Source organism: Octopus sinensis, unplaced genomic scaffold (genome assembly GCF_006345805.1).
Source record: "Octopus sinensis unplaced genomic scaffold, ASM634580v1 Contig13576, whole genome shotgun sequence".
In the NCBI taxonomy this organism is placed as follows: domain Eukaryota; kingdom Metazoa; phylum Mollusca; class Cephalopoda; order Octopoda; family Octopodidae; genus Octopus; species Octopus sinensis.
The window spans coordinates 8268-29424 of NW_021833012.1; the positions used below are offsets into that span (position 1 = coordinate 8268).

Below are 21157 nucleotides of genomic sequence, written 5' to 3' on the forward strand. Positions count from 1 at the left end.
CTTCAATCAATGGTTAAATCTGAATTGTGTTTGCCTTTAAATACTGGAATGATCATAAATAAAAAACCAGTGAAAGAATATCTTGATGACAAACTGAGGAACAAGAATTGTATTGGTTCATGGGAAACGGGTGATGGTGATTCAGTAATACTTTATGCAAGTGATAAAACACATCTTTCACTTTTGGAAATAATTCTGAAACAAACTTTTGTTGCCAATACATTGAATTTTATTGATAAAATTAAGGATACTCCAAATTATGGAAAGTGGCTGACATTTGTTGAAAAACTAAAAGAAGAGTTTCCAGATTTCCATTTTATTGGAGAAAATTCTATTGTTGCTATTGATGCTGTAGTTAATGCTATAAAAAACAAAATTGCTAACTTTAAGCAATCTTTAACTTATGAATCTTATATATTGATGCCTCTTGAACATTTCCTCTTTCTTAAGAGTTCAAAGAACAAGAAATCAATGACTTTGGTGCGAAAAATAAAATTAAGAATGTGTGTCTCAAAGATTATAAGTTACACCTGGAAGGAACACAAGAGCAAATTAAAAAACTGGAAACATTTATAGAAAATTTAAGAAAGGATACCAGCTCACAAGAAGTGAAATTAGAAATGTTTAGATTTCGAGAATTTCTGCAGAGTGAAGAAGGAAACACTTTCTTGTGTGAAATGCAGAAGAAATCTGAGAGTATAATATCTTTAAATTCAGATTTAGGAAGTGAAACAGACGGAATACTAAATTTTGTGTATAAAAACTGTGAAATAGTGTTGAAGGAAGATGACATCACGACTCTGGACACAGATGCTATTGTTAATGCTGCAAATGGTAAATTGGATCATAAGGGAGGAATTGCGGCAGCCATTGTGCAGAAAGGTGAGTAATACCATTTTTTATAGTTCATGTTTCTAGATCCAAGTGTGGTTGAGAGGCTTGCTTCCTGACCATGTGGTTTCAAGTTCAATCCTACTCAGCATTTTGGACAAGTGTCTTCTATTATAGGTCAATGGTTGGCCAAAGCCTTGGAAGTGGGTTTCGTTGATAGAAACTGAAAGAAGCTCATTGTATATACATACATACATATATATATATATATATATATATATATATATATATATGGGGGGGGTAACCAGGTGTAAATGAACATCACCATCACACACTTTTTACTTATTATATATTGTTCATTCATTTTTATACTTTTTGATATCTAGTTATACGTTTTATAAAAATATATTTGTTATTTATGTTTTGGTTTATGTCTATCACTGTTTGAGTTGCATAATACTGTGCCATTTCCAGTCTTCCATGAAAAACATGTCTGACCATGGAAAAATATTCCCTCATTTGGAAACATGTGGCAATTGGCTACAAGAAGGACATCCAACAATGGACATTAAAATACGGTGGTGGTGAATTGTTTATAGATTTGAGACACTTGATCACTGACCAGTCCCCAAAATCTGGATAATTATAAATGATTGCAGCAATGTTACATTCCATTTAAAGAAACTTATGTCTGATGCAATGCTGATCTCTTCTTCTGTTACACTCCATTCCATACCACTTGTGTCTCTCATGCTTCTATGTAGTTGCTCATCCTACTTTCCCCTCTCTTATCTCCTCTCTATCACTCACGTTCATCATTCCTTGCCATGTTACTCTTCCTCTTATCTTTATGTCCTTTTTTCCCCTTCATTCTTAAACTCTCCTACCATTATCAACTGCAAATGTTTGCCAAGTCCTGAACTGCCCTTAACTACAATTCAAAAAATATTGTCGTTCAGGTTTGGAAAACATCCCCTCCCTCCAAATGTCCCCACCACCTACATGACCTACAAGCCTGTAGCTCTTTCCCTTCTCGTGTCACTAAACCTGAATTCGCCCTTTGCTCTTCCCTACACTGCCATACATTTCCCTTCCTCTCTAGCACCACCATCTTCACTGGTGCTCACGACTGCTCCTTCCATATCATTGATTCCTTCTCTTGCACCTTCCGTAATCTGATTTACTCCATCCCCTTCACTCTTTGCCATTCCCCATACATTGGACCGACTGGTTGCTGCCTGTTTGATGAACACCTTCACATCATCAAGCTCTGTAATGACCCCCTGGTCTTGTGCCATTACTGCTTCATTGCTCATTCCCTGCAACATCTGTTCATGTTCAGACTGGCTTTGTAACAAATGCCACCCAGACTCCTGTCTCCATATAGAACGGGAAATAATTCTCCTTCTCTGTAGTCAAGTCTCTTACAGTCTAAATTCTGCATCCCTTTTCATTTCAAACCCTCCTTCACCTACAAACCACCCACTACTTACATTCCCAGTGTCCCCTCAACATCTACCCACCCACACACACACCTACTCTACACTGTTGAACTCATTACCCAACACCACATTCAAACAGCATGTACACACATCCACATGCACTCATTCCTTCTCCTCCTCCTTTGCCCACACTGGCACCCACCCACCCCTCATGCTACCCATCCTCACGCTTATAACAGCAACTATATCATAACACACCTACACTTCCCAACACCTACCACTTTCCTCACCCATCTTCCACCAAACACCTCTATCCAGTTTCACACTTAACACATTGAATCGGATGTCTGATAGTTTCATAAATATACACACAAAAATAGAAAGCAGGGGCGCACACACATACACACACTCACACAAGATATGCACTCAATAGCTTCATATATACACACACACATCTACACATACACGCATAAACACACACTTCTACACATAAACTCACAAACACACACACAGTGTACATGCACACAATAGCTATATATATACATCCTCTTGCTTGCACACACAGTTGCATTGCATAAGCCTTATACACACACACATAAACCAAAAGGATGGACTTACATACACACATGCATAGATACTTATACACAGTACTCACACACATGTGTGCTCACATACACGTGTCAAGTTCATAGTTGTCTCCCTTGTCACTAGCACTTCAAGTCAGCTCTCATAGATGTCTCCCTAGGTTGCCAGAACCACTCACATCTTCAGCAACCTCTTCCTCCTCTCATCATTTCAGCTTGTAGTGACACTCTGACACAAGTTTCTCCTCTTCTCTCTCTATTTTTCTCTCTCTCTTCTTCTATTCCTTTTGTCAAAGAGTAGGCTCAGAATGTTAGACACTTCCTAATTTCTCTAAGCATAAAGTTGATACGCTTCTGCTGTGGAGGACAGGTCTTCTTGAGCACAGCAAGCCACCAGGTATCTTGGTCCTTTGTCATCTCGTCCAAAAGGTTCACCGTTCTCAGGTTGTTCTTCAGTACTTCGCCCTGTTTTCCTGGGCCTCCCTCTTCCACAAGCCCCATCCACTTTGAATGTACAGCACTTCTTCGTGGAGCTGTCAGCATCCATCCACATCACATGTCTAAGCCAGCACTCTCTTCTCTCACACACTGCATCTAATTCTTCTTATGCCAAACTTCTCAATACACTAACATTCTGTTGCATATATATACATATACACACTTGTGTGTGTATATATAGAAGTAACGTATTATAGAATTAAAATATAATACATATATTGATATAATATATCACAATATCATTATCATCATTGCTTAATGTCCGTTTTCCATGTTGGCATAGGTTGGTCAGTTTGACTGAAAAAGGCAGCAAGTGGGCAGAAACGTTAGCACGCGAAATGCGTGATGGTATTTCGTCTGCCATTAAGTTCTGAGTTCAAATTCCGCCGAGGTTGACTTTGCCTTTCATCCTTTCGGGGTCGATTAAATAAGTACCAGTTATGCACTGGGGTCGATATAATTGACTTAATCCGTGTGTCTGTCCTTGTTTGTCCTCTCTGTGTCTAGCCCCTTGTGGGCAGTAAAGAAATAGGTTTGACTGAAAACTGGTAAGCCAGGGGATTGCATCAGCTACCAATCTGATTTGGCAAAGATTCTACGGCTTGATGCCCTTCCTAATGCCACCCACTCTGAGAGTGTAGTGGATGTTTTTTACATGCCACTGGCACGGATGCCATTGGCCTGACACTGGCATTGGCCATGACTACAGTCTCACTTGTTTTGACAGGTCTGTACAAGCACGGTATCTTACCAAAGGTCTCGGTCACCTGTGACTGCTTCCATGTGACCCAATGCTCAAACGGTGCTTTTTGTGTGCCACTGGCATCAGCCATGACTATGGTTTGACAGGTCCTCACAAGCTCAGCATATCACCCAACATCTGAAGGGTGCTTTATATGGGCCAGTTATGCTACAATGGCATTGGCCATTACTCCAATCTCACTTGGCTTGACAGGTCATCTCAAACATCACATATTGTCAAAGATCTTCGTCACTGCCTCTGTCAGGTTCAAAGTATGAAGGTCATGCTTCACCACCTCATCCCATTTCTTCCTGGATCTACCTCTTCCACATGTTCCCTCCACTGTTAGGGTGTGACACTTCTTCATACAACTGTCCTCATCTACATGCATCACATGACCATACCAGTGCAGTCATCCCTCTTGCACACAACATCTGATGCCTCTTATCCCTAACTTTTCTTTCAAGATGCTTACACTCTGTCAAACATACACACTGACATTGCACATCCAGTGAAGCATACTGGATTCATTTCTTTCAACCCTACATATGTCCTTGGCTCTCACAGCCCATGTTTCACTGCTATGTAGCGTAGCTGTTCGCACACAGGCATCATACAATCTTACTTTCACCTTTGGTTGCCAGCAGGGTCAGGAGCTCTCTGAATTTTGCCCTGCCATTTTTATTCTCACTGCTACACTCTCAGAGTATCCACCTCCACTGATGATTTGGTCACATAGATAACAGAAGCTATCTACTACCTCTAGCTTAGACCTCTGGCATTTGATGGAGTCTCTTTTCTGTACATTTCTAGTGTTTATCGTACATGTGCCTACTCCACACACACAAACTTTTTTCCCTGTTAATCTTCCTTTGATATTGCTGCACCTTTTATGTGTCCATAGCTTACACCAGGTACATCTTACGGAGTTGCTACCTATGCCTTTTCTTCAGATTGAGCTGGGATATTTGGAGGGATTTGTGATTTGTCTGCCTTACTGCTTTCAGTTTTGCCTGGTTAACTCTAAAGCCCTTCAATTCTAGACCTTCTTTCTATACTTAAATATATTAATTTATGATATATATTAACATATATTAGCATGTATTAAACAGAAACTTAAGAAAGCAAATATCTTTGCAGGTGGGTTTGAAATTCAGGCGGAATCTAACAAAATTATGAATCAAAGAAGGAGTGAACTGAAAACTGGAGAAGTAGTGTCAACTAAAGCTGGTAAACTCAAATGCAAGACTATCATTCATGCTGTTGGACCCGTTTGGAATAATGGACGAACCAATGAAATTTTTCACCTTTCAAGAGCTGTTCAAAATTGTTTGGCATTCCTTGAAGAAAAGTCTTATACATCAATTGCAATTCCTGCCATCAGTACAGGTAAGAATTTACCATTTTTATTCTGTTCAAATTATTTGGTATAGAAATAGTAATTACACTATTTAGTGTATAGCAAGGCAACTATCCTGTCCCTCTATTCTAACCTCTCCCCTGGCACCCATCCACTTCCCTTGGTTTCACTCCCCCTCTCAACTAAAAGCCTTTGTCTTGCAAGTAACTTGGCCATCCCACAGGTGCTTTTTACGTGACACCAGCTCCTGTGACGGTGTCACATAAAAAGCACCCAGTGCATTCTCTAAAGTGGTTGGCATTCTGTAAAGGAAGGGCATCCAGCCATAGAACCTATACCAAAAGAGAAAATTGGTGCCTGGGCAGCTCTCTGGCCTTGAAAACAGATGTGAAATGATGATGATGATGATAATGACTGGTGTCCGTGTCGGTGAATGCCGCTTGACTGGCGTCCGTGTCCGTGACATGTAAAAGCACAAACTGATCGTGGCCGTTTGCCAGCCTCCTGTAGCTCCTGTGCTGGTGGCACCTAATAAACACCCACTACACTCACAGAGTGGTTGGCGTTAGGAAGGGCATCCAGCTGTAGAAACACTGCCAAACCAGACTGGAGCATGGTGCAGCCTCCATGGCTTACCAGACCCCGGTCGAACCGTCCAACCCATGCCAGTATGGAAAACGGACGTTAATGATGATGGGGATGATGATGATATATTATTGTAGGAGATGTGGCAGCATGGTTAAAAAGCTGATGTTCCACATGATTTCTGATTCAGTTCCCTGGCAAGTCTTTTATTATAGACATGGGATGGCCAAAACCTTCTCAGTGGATTTGGTAGCCAGGAATTGAAAAGAGGCCTGTTGTGGCACAACTGACATTCTACAAGTACACTATTTGTTGTTGTTGTGTGAGTGTGTGACAGTCCCGGCACCCAAGCAGACAATTCTTGTCTGCCAACACTAACAATATAAGTGCCTTTATGCACCATATGAGAGGTTCTCTCACAGTAAATAACAAAGCATTTGGTGCTCAAACACAACATCCACATTTAGTTGGATATAAAAATTGCCTGTTGGTATTACTATTGCTTCTGTTGCTGTTAATTACCTTTTTCATAGGCTTGCTGGCTATTTGCAAAATCAGTGCCTTAACAGATACTGAAATTCTATATATGGTCAATAGATTTGGCTGTTATGTCTCCACTAGATGTCTTCTACTGAAGAGTCCAGGCAGGATGAAATCATGTCATCGTAGCAGATGGTTCTCGTCTGTTAAAAATATAAATATGAGTAATTTTATGCACCCAAGGCCCTGTGGGAGGTCCTCTTGAGGTAAATAATGCAGTTCTCTCTGTTCTAACATGACCTTTATGTTAAGTTGGATATAAAGATTGCTTTTCATATTAATACTGCTTGAGTCAACAATAATTATATATATATATATGTGTGTGTGTGTGTGTGTGTATACGTACATATATATATTTGTACATATATATATATATATATATCTGTATATACAAACATAGAAGAGATACCTGAAGAATAGGATATCTGACTCGCTAGAAAGAGCAGTTAAAAACACCAAGCCACCAATTGTTGTAATTCCCAAATTATTTTTCAATCACTTTCGGAATTACAACAATTGGTGGCTTGGAGTTTTTAACTGCTCTTTCTAGCGAGTCAGATATCCTGTTCTTTGGGTATCTCTTTTGTGTTTGAATGTACACTGTATTCTTCTCTGAATGATATATAGTCTATTGACTAATTTTTTCTCTCTAGTCCATTGGTAACTAAGAATTTTTCGATAAATATTCTTGTTACCCTAAGTTTTTAAATATATCTGTATATATATATATATATATATATATATATATATATATATATATATATATAATAATAATATTAGGGAATAAATCCAAACTTACAGGGAAAAATGGGATTTAGGATTAAATCCAATCTTATTGTATAAATATATTATATTATATTATATTATATTAAATTAAATTAGAGATAAAACCACTATTAGGCAAATCAAACAGTGAAAAACATAAGCCAATACATAAAATTAATTTTAAAATATAAAGTTAAAAATAAAAAATTATTTAAATAATTTAAACTTATAAATTATATATATATATACAAATATATATATATATATATATATATATATATGTATGTATGTATATTTTTATATTTATATATTATTTTATTTCTTAATTAATTAATTAATTAATTTTTTTTATATATCAAAAGTATTAAAAGTTTAATAGAAGATAAAGAGTAAAACACTACGATCGTTTCATGGCTGTACCAATTCGAATAACAATAATTTAAATTCAATTAATAATTCGAGTTATGGTTACAGTCAATCTTCAGGTTAATTGAAATATGTTAAAAATAATCAGAAATATTTAAACAATATTTTTAAGATATAAATAATATAATAATTTTACTTATAATAAACTCTATTATCAAACTAGAAACTTAAAACTTAACAATTATGATTATATCAAAATCAATTATAATGTTAAATATTAATTTCAATTTATAAGGTAGGAAACACACCAATAATCTAATATCGGTAATAGTCTATATCTAATTACATAAATATTAAAAAAAACAAAAAAACTATTATATACAAATTATCAATGAAAATATATAAATGTATATAAATATTATAATTAAGATCTAAAATAATCTCTATAAATAAATATATATGTACATATAATAAAAACCTAATAAATTAATTTTTCATATTTAAAGATGAAATAGCTAATTTTAAAAATACAAACAAACAAACTTAAACGAACTTTCAGAAATCTTATGTAAAATACTTATAGAAATAATCAATTCGTAGTTATATAGTATCGAATAAATACTATAAATATAATTATCAATGGGAATAACTAGCGAATATCAATTTTAAAAGACAATAACTAAGTTATGCTATTAAGTTAGACAGGGCCTGGACCAATCTTTAGTCGAAACATATCTAAGTTTATCAAAGTTTATCTAATTTTAATTATAAAAAATTTAAAACTACAATTAATACTATTAATACATGTATATACAAAAGCCTAACTTTAGATACCTCCACTTGCAAAGACCTGTTGAAGTAAGTGAAATCATTGTTGTGGCTGATGACAGAACCGCCTAATTGGTACCTGTGCCGGTGGAACGTTAAAAGCACCATTCGAGTGTGATCGTTGCCAGTGCTGCCTAACTGCTTCCTGTGCTGCTGGCACGTAAAAAGCACAATTCAAGCATGGTCATTGCCAGCGTCGCCTGACTGGCTCCTGTGCAGTTGGCATGTAAAAAGCACAACTTGAACATGGTCAATGCCAGTACCGCCTGACTGGCCCTTGTGCCGGTGGCATGTTAATGCATGCACTACACTCTCGGAGTGGCTGGTGTTAGAAAGGGCATCCAGCTATAGAAACTTTGCCAGATCAGATTGGAGCTTGGTGCCAGCCAACAGTCATACCGTCCAACCCATGCCAGCATGGAAAGCAGACATTAAACCTTCATTGCACTGTCCTAACTGGCCCAAACTTCGAAGTCACTGTCAGTAATATTCCTGCCCAAATGTAATGAATTTGTTCTCTACAAAAGGAGAGAGTAAACTATCCGATTAGTATGAAATTGTTCCTATTATAACTGAACATAGAAGCAAACATTAACTACATATAAATATCATCATCATCATTTAATGTTCGTTGTCCATGCTGGCATGGGTTGGATGATTCGACTGGGTTGGCATGCTGGAAGGCTGCACCAGGCTCCAGTCTGATTTGGCATATTTCTCTACAGCTAGATGCCTTTCCTAATGCCAACCACTCTGAGAGCGTAATAGGTGCTTTTACGTGCCACAGGCACAGGTGCCATTTGTATGATACTGGTATCTGCCATGACTGCAATTTTGCTAGGCATAATGGGTCTTCATCTCATAATGCCCAAGGTCTTGGTCATTGCCTCCATGAGGCCCAAGACTCGGAAGGAGCTTGGCCACTTTGCCTCCATGAGGTCCAGCACTCGAAAGGAACTCAAACATCTCACCTCCGTGAGGCCCAACATTCAAATGGAACTCAGCTTCTTTGCCTCCATCAGATCCAATGCTTGAAAGGAACTAGTCACTATGCCTCCATGATGCCCAAGGTTTGAAAGGTACTCAGGTATTTTTGCCACTGAGAGGTCTAATGCTCGAAAGGTACTCAGCCACTTTGCCTCCATGAGGCCCAACATTCAAAAGATGTTCTTTAGGTGCCACCAGCATAGTTTCACTTGGCTTAATAGGTCCTCTTAAGCAGAACACATCGCCAAAGGTCTCGGTCACTTGTCTGCCTCTGTGAGGTTCAAAGTTCAAAGGTCATGCTTCACCACCTCATCCCATTTCTTCCTGGGCCTACTGCTATCACAGGTGCCATCCACAGTTAGAGATCAGCACATCTTTACATAGCTGTCCTCATCCATATGCATCACATGACCATACCAGCATAGGTGTCTCTCTTGAACACCACTTCTAACACTTTATACATATGTGTGTGTAATCAAATGATAGTTATAAACAAGGATCACCATCTTACAAGCATTTCTGATCTTCAATGAAAACATGTGTGGCCATGGGGCAATATTAGCTTCCTTGGCAAGGGCTGGTGATAGGAATGTCAGCTACACATAGAAAATTTGCCTCAACCAATTCCACCTGAAGCATGAAAAAAGAGACATTAAAGTTATTATTATTATCATTATTATTATTGTTATTTCTATTATTATTATTATTATTATTATTATTATTATTTAACTGTACAAACAACGAAGAAAAGAAACGTGTTCAAGAAGAGAGAGAGACAAACTTAGATCTTATTAAATACTGTCGTATATTAATGAGTGTAAAGACCCCCCACCCCCGGTCATGAATGGCCATGATATTGCACCTAGAAAGTTCTCCTCTGTCTATTAAAGAATCTTCTTGTAAATGATGGAATTGTGTTGTTTCTTGGTATTGCAGCTGATAAATTACTGAAATTATATCATATGTTAATCTATATGTATAAAACAAAGTATGTCTGTGTTTGTAATATGTATGTATTTCTACAGTTTTCAACTGATTTTCACCAAACTTTACACACACATTACTTATGTGCCATGGATGTTTATGCACTATAACATTTTGTCCAGAGCTCCCACGCAATGTGACAAACTGACCATAAAAAAGTTCTTTACATGGCTTTTTCTCTAAAAACTGCAGTTTTTAACTGATTCTCTCTCTCTATTAATCTCTTTTCCTTTTTCCCACTTTCACATATACAAATATTCATTTCTTTCTTTCTCTCTCTCTATTTCTCACTCTCACTCTATTTCTCACGCTCTCTCTAACTCACTCTCTCTCTATTTCTCACTCCCTCTCTCTCTATTTCTCACTCACTTTCTCTCTCTTTCTCACTCTCTCTCTCTTTATTTCTCACTCTCTCTTTATTTCTTACTCTCTCTCTCTATTTTTCACTATATCTCTCTATTTCTCACTCTCTATTTCTCCCTCTCTCTATATTTCTCACTCTCTCACTCTCTATTTCTCCCTCTGTCTCTCTCTCTCTATTTCTCACTCTCTCCCTCTCTATTTCTCTCTCTATGAAAATTGGCTTCAGTGTGTTTCAGTTTTGTCGTGCGTATATATATATATATATATATATCGTTGTCTTCATGCTATCTGAATGTTCTCCCCACAACATTACTTTGCTTATTTTAAGTTTCCTGCACTCTCTCTATTTAAATGCACCATTTACATTTCTCCCTCTATCGGAAACCATTGTGTAATATTGTTTCCCTTTCATTCTTTCACTTTTGTGTGTGTGTTTGTGCATTCAATAAGGATGAAAATAGTACAGGACATTTCAAACCTTGACAATGATGATGTCACTTATACAAGTGTGTATGTATCTCTGAGTGTATGTGTGTGTGGGTGTACGAGTGTGTGTGTGTCTCTCTGACTGTGTGTGGGTTTTCACACTAGGTACATTATTAAACACATGCACATCTACACATATGCATACACATGTGATGACTGATATGCGTGAATGTATGTCTGCATGTGTCTCTCTTATTATATGTATATGTCTGTTTGTGAGAGTGTATGTGTGCGTATCGTCGCATGTGTATGTGTCTGTGAGTGCGTGTGTGTTTGCGTGCCCACTACCTACATCAGTGCTTTTCAAACTTTTTGCTGGAGCAGAACCCCAAGGAAACATTCCACTGGCTCGAGGAACCCCTGTGCAATAATTTAATAGTCTTATGCACACATATCTGCACAAGAGACTTAAAAATTACTGCCAATTTTAGCAGTTTTGTAACTTTTTGCGGAACCCCTGGACTGTACTGGTGGAACCCTAAGGATCCGTGGAACCCTGGCTGAAAACCACTGACCTACATTATTAAACAAGCTATCATCTACACAACCTCTTGACAAAAAACAATTACGTGGAAGGTCCAAATTATATGAAAATACATATCTACCGTTCCATTAACAGTTCATAATTATTGCAGCAGTTACAAGGGTGCAGGGTATTTGCAAATTGCTTATATTTGGTTAATTTATACAGTATACAAAAATATAGACATACTACATGCTTTCAAAAATAGAGATTAATGTATATTTTTTCTATGTTTATAATTTTTTGTTTAGAATATTGAAAAAAATTATGCCACCAAAGGAAAAACATAATCTTTCCAGAAACATCTATAAAGCAAGGAGTGCAGAAAACTGAAGGCGAGAGTCTCAAGAGATAATGGACATAAGACTTTGTCAACATCAGTAAAAGCATACTGTTGTTGTTAAGCAACAAGATGGGTAAAGGTGATTAGGTGATGGTCACGGGCTTAGGGGCGGGAGACCCCAGACCTTGGGAAAAAAAAAAAAAACTTTGGTCGTCTTGTAGTTGAGGGCTCTTCGTTGACACCCGACATCACTGGGAGGTGGCCCTCGAAGTCGCTGGAAATGGAGATCTCCAGGTCCAAATTCTTGAACGGCGTAGAAGCATGCTGCAGCATGTCAGATGTAGTCTCAATACAGAAGGGGCATGACACTTTCCAAAGAACACCAAACGCATGCTGCAACGCATCAAATGGAGTCTGAAGACAGAAGATGAGACTTTCTGAACATCAGCAATGGCATGCTGCAGTACATCAGATGGAGTCTCAAGAGGGAAGAAGGGACATGACACTTTCCAAAGATCACCAAACACATGCTGCAACACATCATATAGGACCTCAAGAGAGAAGGGAGATGAGACTTTCTGAAGATCAACAAAGGCATTCTGCTGGACATCAGATGGAGTCTCAAGACAGAAAGGAGATGAGACTTTCTGAAGATCAGCAAAGGCATTCTGCTGGACATCAGATGGAGTCTCAAGACAGAAAGGAGATGAGACTTTCTGAAGATCAGCAAAGGCATTCTGCTGGACATCAGATGGAGTCTCAAGACAGAAAGGAGATGAGACTTTCTGAAGATCAGCAAAGGCATTCTGCTGGACATCAGATGGAGTCTCAAGACAGAAAGGAGATGAGACTTTCTGAAGATCAGCAAAGGCATTCTGCTGGACATCAGATGGAGTCTCAAGACAGAAGGAGATGAGACTTTCTGAAGATCAGCAAAGGCATTCTGCTGGACATCAGATGGAGTCTCAAGACAGAAAGGAGATGAGACTTTCTGAAGATCAGCAAAGGCATTCTGCTGGACATCAGATGGAGTCTCAAGACAGAAAGGAGATGAGACTTTCTGAAGATCAGCAAAGGCATTCTGCTGGACATCAGATGGAGTCTCAAGACAGAAAGGAGATGAGACTTTCTGAAGATCAGCAAAGGCATTCTGCTGGACATCAGATGGAGTCTCAAGACAGAAAGGAGATGAGACTTTCTGAAGATCAGCAAAGGCATTCTGCTGGACATCAGATGGAGTCTCAAGACAGAAAGGAGATGAGACTTTCTGAAGATCAGCAAAGGCATTCTGCTGGACATCAGATGGAGTCTCAAGACAGAAAGGAGATGAGACTTTCTGAAGATCAGCAAAGGCATTCTGCTGGACATCAGATGGAGTCTCAAGACAGAAAGGAGATGAGACTTTCTGAAGATCAACAAAGGCATTCTGCTGGACATCAGATAGAGTCTCAAGACAGAAAGGAGATGAGACTTTCTGAAGATCAGCAAAGGCATTCTGCTGGACATCAGATGGAGTCTCAAGACAGAAGGAGATGAGACTTTCTGAAGATCAGCAAAGGCATTCTGCTGGACATCAGATGGAGTCTCAAGACAGAAAGGAGATGAGACTTTCCCAAGATCAACAAAGGCATTCTGCTGGACATCAGATGGAGTCTCAAGACAGAAAGGAGATGAGACTTTCTGAAGATCAGCAAAGGCATTCTGCTGGACATCAGATGGAGTCTCAAGACAGAAAGGAGATGAGACTTTCTGAAGATCAGCAAAGGCATTCTGCTGGACATCAGATGGAGTCTCAAGACAGAAAGGAGATGAGACTTTCTGAAGATCAGCAAAGGCATTCTGCTGGACATCAGATGGAGTCTCAAGACAGAAAGGAGATGAGACTTTCTGAAGATCAGCAAAGGCATTCTGCTGGACATCAGATGGAGTCTCAAGACAGAAAGGAGATGAGACTTTCTGAAGATCAGCAAAGGCATTCTGCTGGACATCAGATGGAGTCTCAAGACAGAAAGGAGATGAGACTTTCTGAAGATCAGCAAAGGCATTCTGCTGGACATCAGATGGAGTCTCAAGACAGAAAGGAGATGAGACTTTCTGAAGATCAGCAAAGGCATTCTGCTGGACATCAGATGGAGTCTCAAGACAGAAAGGAGATGAGACTTTCTGAAGATCAGCAAAGGCATTCTGCTGGACATCAGATGGAGTCTCAAGACAGAAACGAGATGAGACTTTCTGAAGATCAGCAAAGGCATTCTGCTGGACATCAGATGGAGTCTCAAGACAGAAAGGAGATGAGACTTTCTGAAGATCAGCAAAGGCATTCTGCTGGACATCAGATGGAGTCTCAAGACAGAAAGGAGATGAGACTTTCTGAAGATCAGCAAAGGCATTCTGCTGGACATCAGATGGAGTCTCAAGACAGAAAGGAGATGAGACTTTCTGAAGATCAGCAAAGGCATTCTGCTGGACATCAGATGGAGTCTCAAGACAGAAAGGAGATGAGACTTTCTGAAGATCAGCAAAGGCATTCTGCTGGACATCAGATGGAGTCTCAAGACAGAAAGGAGATGAGACTTTCTGAAGATCAGCAAAGGCATTCTGCTGGACATCAGATGGAGTCTCAAGACAGAAAGGAGATGAGACTTTCTGAAGATCAGCAAAGGCATTCTGCTGGACATCAGATGGAGTCTCAAGACAGAAAGGAGATGAGACTTTCTGAAGATCAGCAAAGGCATTCTGCTGGACATCAGATGGAGTCTCAAGACAGAAAGGAGATGAGACTTTCTGAAGATCAGCAAAGGCATTCTGCTGGACATCAGATGGAGTCTCAAGACAGAAAGGAGATGAGACTTTCTGAAGATCAGCAAAGGCATTCTGCTGGACATCAGATGGAGTCTCAAGACAGAAAGGAGATGAAACTTTCTGAAGATCAGCGAAGGCATTCTGCTGGACATCAGATGGAGTCTCAAGACAGAAAGGAGATGAGACTTTCTGAAGATCAGCGAAGGCATTCTGCTGGACATCAGATGGAGTCTCAAGACAGAAGGAGATGAGACTTTCCCAAGATCAACAAAGGCATTCTGCTGGACATCAGATGGAGTCTCAAGACAGAAAGGAGATGAGACTTTCCCAAGATCAACAAAGGCATTCTGCTGGACATCAGATGGAGTCTCAAGACAGAAAGGAGATGAGACTTTCTGAAGATCAGCAAAGGCATTCTGCTGGACATCAGATGGAGTCTCAAGACAGAAAGGAGATGAGACTTTCTGAAGATCAGCAAAGGCATTCTGCTGGACATCAGATGGAGTCTCAAGACAGAAAGGAGATGAGACTTTCTGAAGATCAGCAAAGGCATGCAGCTGCAGCACTTAATGCTGAATCATTAAAACGTTTAGCTCACCAGATTACACAGAGGTTCAATAGAATAGCTCTCAGAATCAGGTCACATACAAATTCGTTCTTCACAACACCTGGAGCTTCTTTCAGATATGATCCATCGCATTCTTATAAAAATGATAATTCTGTTCAAATCGGTGACCTTTCTTGTCATCTGTGCATATATTCTTGTCATTTGTGCAAAGCTTTTACATTAACTCCACAAATGTTTTGTCATCAATGCAGCACTTTCATGTATCACCTGTTTCATATATATACAAACTATGCCCTTTTAATCCCGAGCAACACCGGGTATCTCTGCTAGTTATATATATTTTGAGTAAGAACATTTGTTGGATTAAATGTGTTGTATATTTTATTTATTACAGGTATTTATGGTATACCCATAGAAGAAGGAACCAAATGTACAGTAAAGACGATAAAGAATTATCTTGATACTCACACAAATTCTAAAATAAAACATATTTGTTTAATTGATGTACGGAAGGAAGTAATCAGAGCTTTTAAGCTTCATCTAGAAATGGTGTTTGGAATCAGTAAAAGCAGAGGTAGGACTTGTTATTTGTTTGATATTTTAGTGAAAACTTAAATGATTTATTTCAGGTGTTAATTAAGATTTTTCCTCCTTCAGTCAACTTTTATCTGATTCCTATTATTGGTTTATGGGCACAGCCATGGATTTGTGGTTAAAAAGATTCATTTCTAACCATGTTAATTCCCAATGTAAGGCAACTCAAGAAAATATCTTCTAATATGGCCCTGAGCTGACCAAAGTCTTGTCAACTGGTTTAGAAGTTAGAAACTGATACAAGGGCTCCTCATATATGTACTGTGTGTGTTTGTACTCTTGTCTTGACATCATGTGATGGCTGTAAACGAGCATCCCCAGCATACAGGTGAGGTTGTTTGTTTCCTGTCTTCTGTGGAAACCATGTCTGGCCAGGGGGAAATATTACCTTGCTTGGAAACAGGTGAGGGTCAGCATCAGGAAGAGCATCCAGCTATAGAAAGTCTGCCTCAATAAACTAATCTGACCCATGCAAGCAGGGAACAATGGATGTGAAAACAAGGATGATGATGTTTAATTTATTGCGGTTGATAAAATACTCTTGTCTCACTCTGTGAATCCTGTCTTGTATAACTAACGAAGGATAATTATAATTATTTATCTGATACATTGTAAACATGAGTATTGCTTGTAATTACTATGAAGTTATAGATTCCCCCCCCCCACCTCAAAAGAAAAGGGCTTTTTCAATAAGTGAATGACTTCTCAGTTTCTCTGACTAAAAATTAAAATTTAGTGCAATTTTTTTAATGACTTCTTTCTTTTTTGATTTGTTGTTATCATCTGCAGCAGTGGTGGGGGTGGGGGTCTTTTAGCAGGGATGCAGTCAGCAAAGTGAAGGTGGGCAATGAGTATAGCGATTAATCTAAGGTACAGGTAGAGGTTCACTAAGGATTGGTCCTCAGTCCCCTTTTGTTTATCATAGTCCACTAGACAATAACAGGGCAATTTAAGATATGCTGCCCCTAGGAGCTCCTCTATGCTAATGAACTTGTTCTCATAGTTGAATCACTTCCAGAACTAAAAAAGAAATTTCAGGTGTGGAAGCAAGGTTTAGAATCAAAGGGCCTTAGAGTTAACCTGGCAAAGACCAAAGTTTTAGTAAGTAGGAAGGCAGACAAATTACAAACCCCTTTGGGTAGATGGCCCTGCTTGTTCTGTTGAAAATGCATTGGCAGAAGCTCCATGTGATGTATCTAGTGCAAGCGATGGATACATAAGAGGTACAGCAATATCAGAGGAAGGTTAACTGGGAAAATAGTTTTGTGTTTGGAAGGGGCACAGGTACAATAAATACTAAAAATGTACAGAAAATAGATTCCATTAATTGCTAGTGGGGTAAGCTAGATAGCTTCTGTTATGTAGGTGACCAAGTCAGTAGCAAATTGGATGCTCTGAGAGTGTAGCTGTGAGAATAAGATTAGGTTAGGTGAAAGTTCAGAAAGCTCCTAACTCTGCTGGCAACAAAAGGCCTCTCCTTCAGAGTGAAAGGCAGATTGTAGGATGCCTGTGGGAAAACAGCCATGTTCCATGACAGGGAAATGTGGGCTGTGATCACAGAGGACATGTGAAAGATATGAAGCTAGAAGATAGAAATAATTACAGAGGTAACAAATTGTTGGTTCAGGTGATGAAGGTTACAGAGAGAGTCATAACCCAACTAATTAGGGAGAAACTTAGTCTAGATGAGATGCAGTTTGGGTTTGTGCCAGGGAGAAGCACCACTGGTGCTATGTTTCTGGTAAGGTAACTGTAGGAGAAATGCCAAGCCAAATCTTGTCTTTTGTTGACTTTTGACAGCGTCCGCTCATCCCATATCTGGTGGTCACTGTGGAAACTAGGGATAGACGAGTGGTTGGTGAGATCTGTACAACCCTTGTACAGGAACGCTACCAGTAAGGTGAAGGTGGGCAACAGGTATAGTGAAGAATTTGGAGTACAAGTAGGGATTCAGCAAGGAATGGGTGCTCAACCCCCTTTTGTTCATCATAGTTCTCCAGGCAATAACAGAGGAATTCAAGACAAGCTGCCCTGGGAGCTCCTATACCCTGATGACCTTGTTCTTATAGCTGAATCACTACCTGAGCTAGAGAAGAAGTTCAAGGTATGGAAACAAGATCTAGAATCAAAAGGCCTTAGAGTTAACCTAGCAAAAACCAAAGTCATTGTAAGTAGGAAGGCAGACAGATCACAAATCCTCTCAGGCAGATGGCCCTGCTCAGTCTGTAGAAAAGGTGTAGGTAGAAACTCCATAAGCTGCACCCATTGTAATCTTTGGACACAAAGGAAGGTTAACAGAGAAATTAACTTTTGGTATGTGGAAGGTGCACAGGTACAATAAACACTGAAAATGCACAGAAAATAGACTCTATCAACTGCAGGTTAGAGGTAGTAGATAGATTCGGTTACCTAGGTGACCAAGTTAGTAGTGGAGGTGGATGTTCTGAGAGTATAGCTGTGAGAATAAGATTAGGCTGGGCAAAGTTCAGAGAGCCCCTGCTTCTGTTGGTAACAAAGGACTTCTCCCTCAGAGTGAAAGCCAGATTGTATGAAGCCTGTGAGTGAACAGCTATGCTACATGGCAGTGAAACATGGGCTATGACAGCCAAGGACATGTGTAGGCTTGAGAAAAATGAAGCCAGTATGCTTCACTGGATGTGCAATGTCAGTATGCATGTTCGACAGAGTGTAAGCATCTTGAGAGAAAAGTTAGGCATAAGAGGAATCAGATGAGGTGTGCTGGTATGGTCATGTGATGCATATGGACAGGTGTGTAAAGAGGTGCCAATCTCTAACTGTGGAGGGAACTTATGATAGAAGTAGACCCAGGAAGACATGGGACAAGGTGGTGAAGCACGATCTTCAAACTTTGAGCCTCACAGAGGCAATGATTGGTGACCGAGACCTTTAGTGATGTGCTGTGCTTGAGAGGACCCCTTCAAGCTATGTGCACCCATGCCAGTGGAACATAAAGAACGTCTTTTGAACTTTGGGCCTCACAGAGGCAAATTAGCTGAGTTCCTTTCAAACATTGAGCTTCACAGAAACAAAGTGGCTGAGTTCCTTTCAAGTGTTGGGCCCACAGAGGCAATGACTGAGACCTTTGGCATTATGTTGTGTTTGAGAATATGACCCATCATGCCGAGCAAAATTGCAGTCGTGGAAGATACTGGTGTTGCACAAAATGACACCCATGCCGGTGGCATGTAGAAGCACCCATTACACTCTCAGTGTGATTGACATTTGGAAAGACATCAGCTGTAAGAACCATGCCAAATCTGACTGGAACCTGGTACAGCTTTCCAGCCTATCAGCTTCAGTCAAACCATCCAACCCATGTCAGCATGGAAAGTGGATGTTAAATGACGATGATTATGATGATGATTTACATTTTAAACAAATCAAAATAGATGAACATCAATGGAATTTGTATCTTTGTGGTACCAGTGCTGGTGGCACACAAGAAAACCATCCGAACGTGGCTGTAGCCAGTACCGTATCGACTGGCCTCTGTGCTGTGGGCACGTAAAAAACACCATCCGATTGTGGCCGTTCGCCAGCCTCATCTGGCACCTGTGTCAGTGGCACATAAAAACACCATCCGAAGACCCGGCAAGACTAGTCAGGCCATAACCCGTGGCCCCTACCTGGGACGTAGTCAGTCTAGCTGTGCATACCTTCCTTCTTGTGACACTTGTGAAGACCTGTTGAGGCAAGTGAAAATCAAATCAAAAAATCAAAACAAATCAAAATAGATGAACATCAATGGAATTTGTATCTTTGTGGTACTAGTGCCGGTGGCACACAAGAAAACCATCCGAACGTGGCCGTAGCCAGTACCGCATCGACTGGCCTCCATGCTGTGGGCACGTAACAAACACCATCCGATCGTGGCCGTTCACCAGCCTAATCTGGCACCTGTGTCGGTGGCACATAAAAACACCACCCGAGCGTGGCCGTTCGCCAGCCTCGTCTGGCACCTGTGTCGGTGGCACATAAAAACACCACCCGAGCGTGGCCGTTCGCCAGCCTCATCTGGCACCTGTGTCGGTGGCACATAAAATCACCCACTACACTCTCGGAGTGGTTGGCGTTAGGAAGGGCATCCAGCTGTAGAAACACTGCCAGATCTGACTGGCCTGGTGCAGCCTTCGGGCTCCCCAGACCCCAGTTGAACCGTCCAACTCATGCTAGCATGGAAAGCGGACGTTAAATGATGATGATGATGATTCTTTAAGAGAGAAATTTCTTGAAATAAGTGTTTTATCTTCTTACGTCCAATAATGTTGAACCAAGAGTTATAGCGTTGTCTGACTCTGAAGTATTTACGAGAGGCCATTTAGCTCTGGAAGCCTTCTTCAACTGAATAACCAAGTTTCTTTCCTTGAACAGCTTAACCTGTTAGAAATTACTTATCACATGACCATCAGCCTGAGTCATGTGATGTGGTAAGCAGGTAAATTGTGTGAAGCAGACAACACTGCCATATGAGTGAGATATACATCATCATCGTTTAACGTCCGTTTTCCGTGCTAGCACGGGTTGGACAGTTCGACCGGGGTCTGGGAAGCCAGGGGCTGCACCAGGCTCCAGTCTGATCTGGTGAAAGAAAAATTACAAGAAAGGTTTTAAAATGTACCATATATACATACATATATATATATATATATATATACATATATATATGTATATATATGTGTGTGTATATATATATATATATCCTTGATTAAAGTTTAAAGATTATATGTTTATTTTGGACTTCTGGTCACACATATGCAATAATATACAGCAACTGGTCTGAGTATTACCTGTACCATACCCATACATGTATGTCCCAACAGATTTCTTTCCCTATAGTTTCAAGAAAAACATAATTTTTTAATGAAATTTTCTATAAATAAGCTTCAGATGGTATAAATTCCAATTCTATTGGAACATGTTGTAAAAAACAACAAAAAAACCCCACTCAAAAACAAATATCTGATGTGTATCAATATTTATGTATGCTATCCCAGCAATTTATATT

General features: G+C 39.6%; 1 protein-coding gene across 1 annotated transcript in view; it reads left to right on the forward strand.

Annotated features, from left to right (window-relative positions):
* Positions 1 to 589: 589 nt before the first annotated feature.
* LOC115229701 (protein mono-ADP-ribosyltransferase PARP14-like) overlaps positions 590 to 21157 on the forward strand; it is a gene marked incomplete at its 3' end in the record, with an annotated part of 82637 nt that continues 62069 nt past the window's right edge. The window contains exons 1-3 of the mRNA XM_036499313.1: positions 590 to 882; positions 5238 to 5486; positions 15932 to 16111. Of these exons, the coding sequence (XP_036355206.1) occupies positions 621 to 882; positions 5238 to 5486; positions 15932 to 16111 (691 nt within the window). The remainder of the gene's footprint in view (positions 883 to 5237; positions 5487 to 15931; positions 16112 to 21157) is intronic.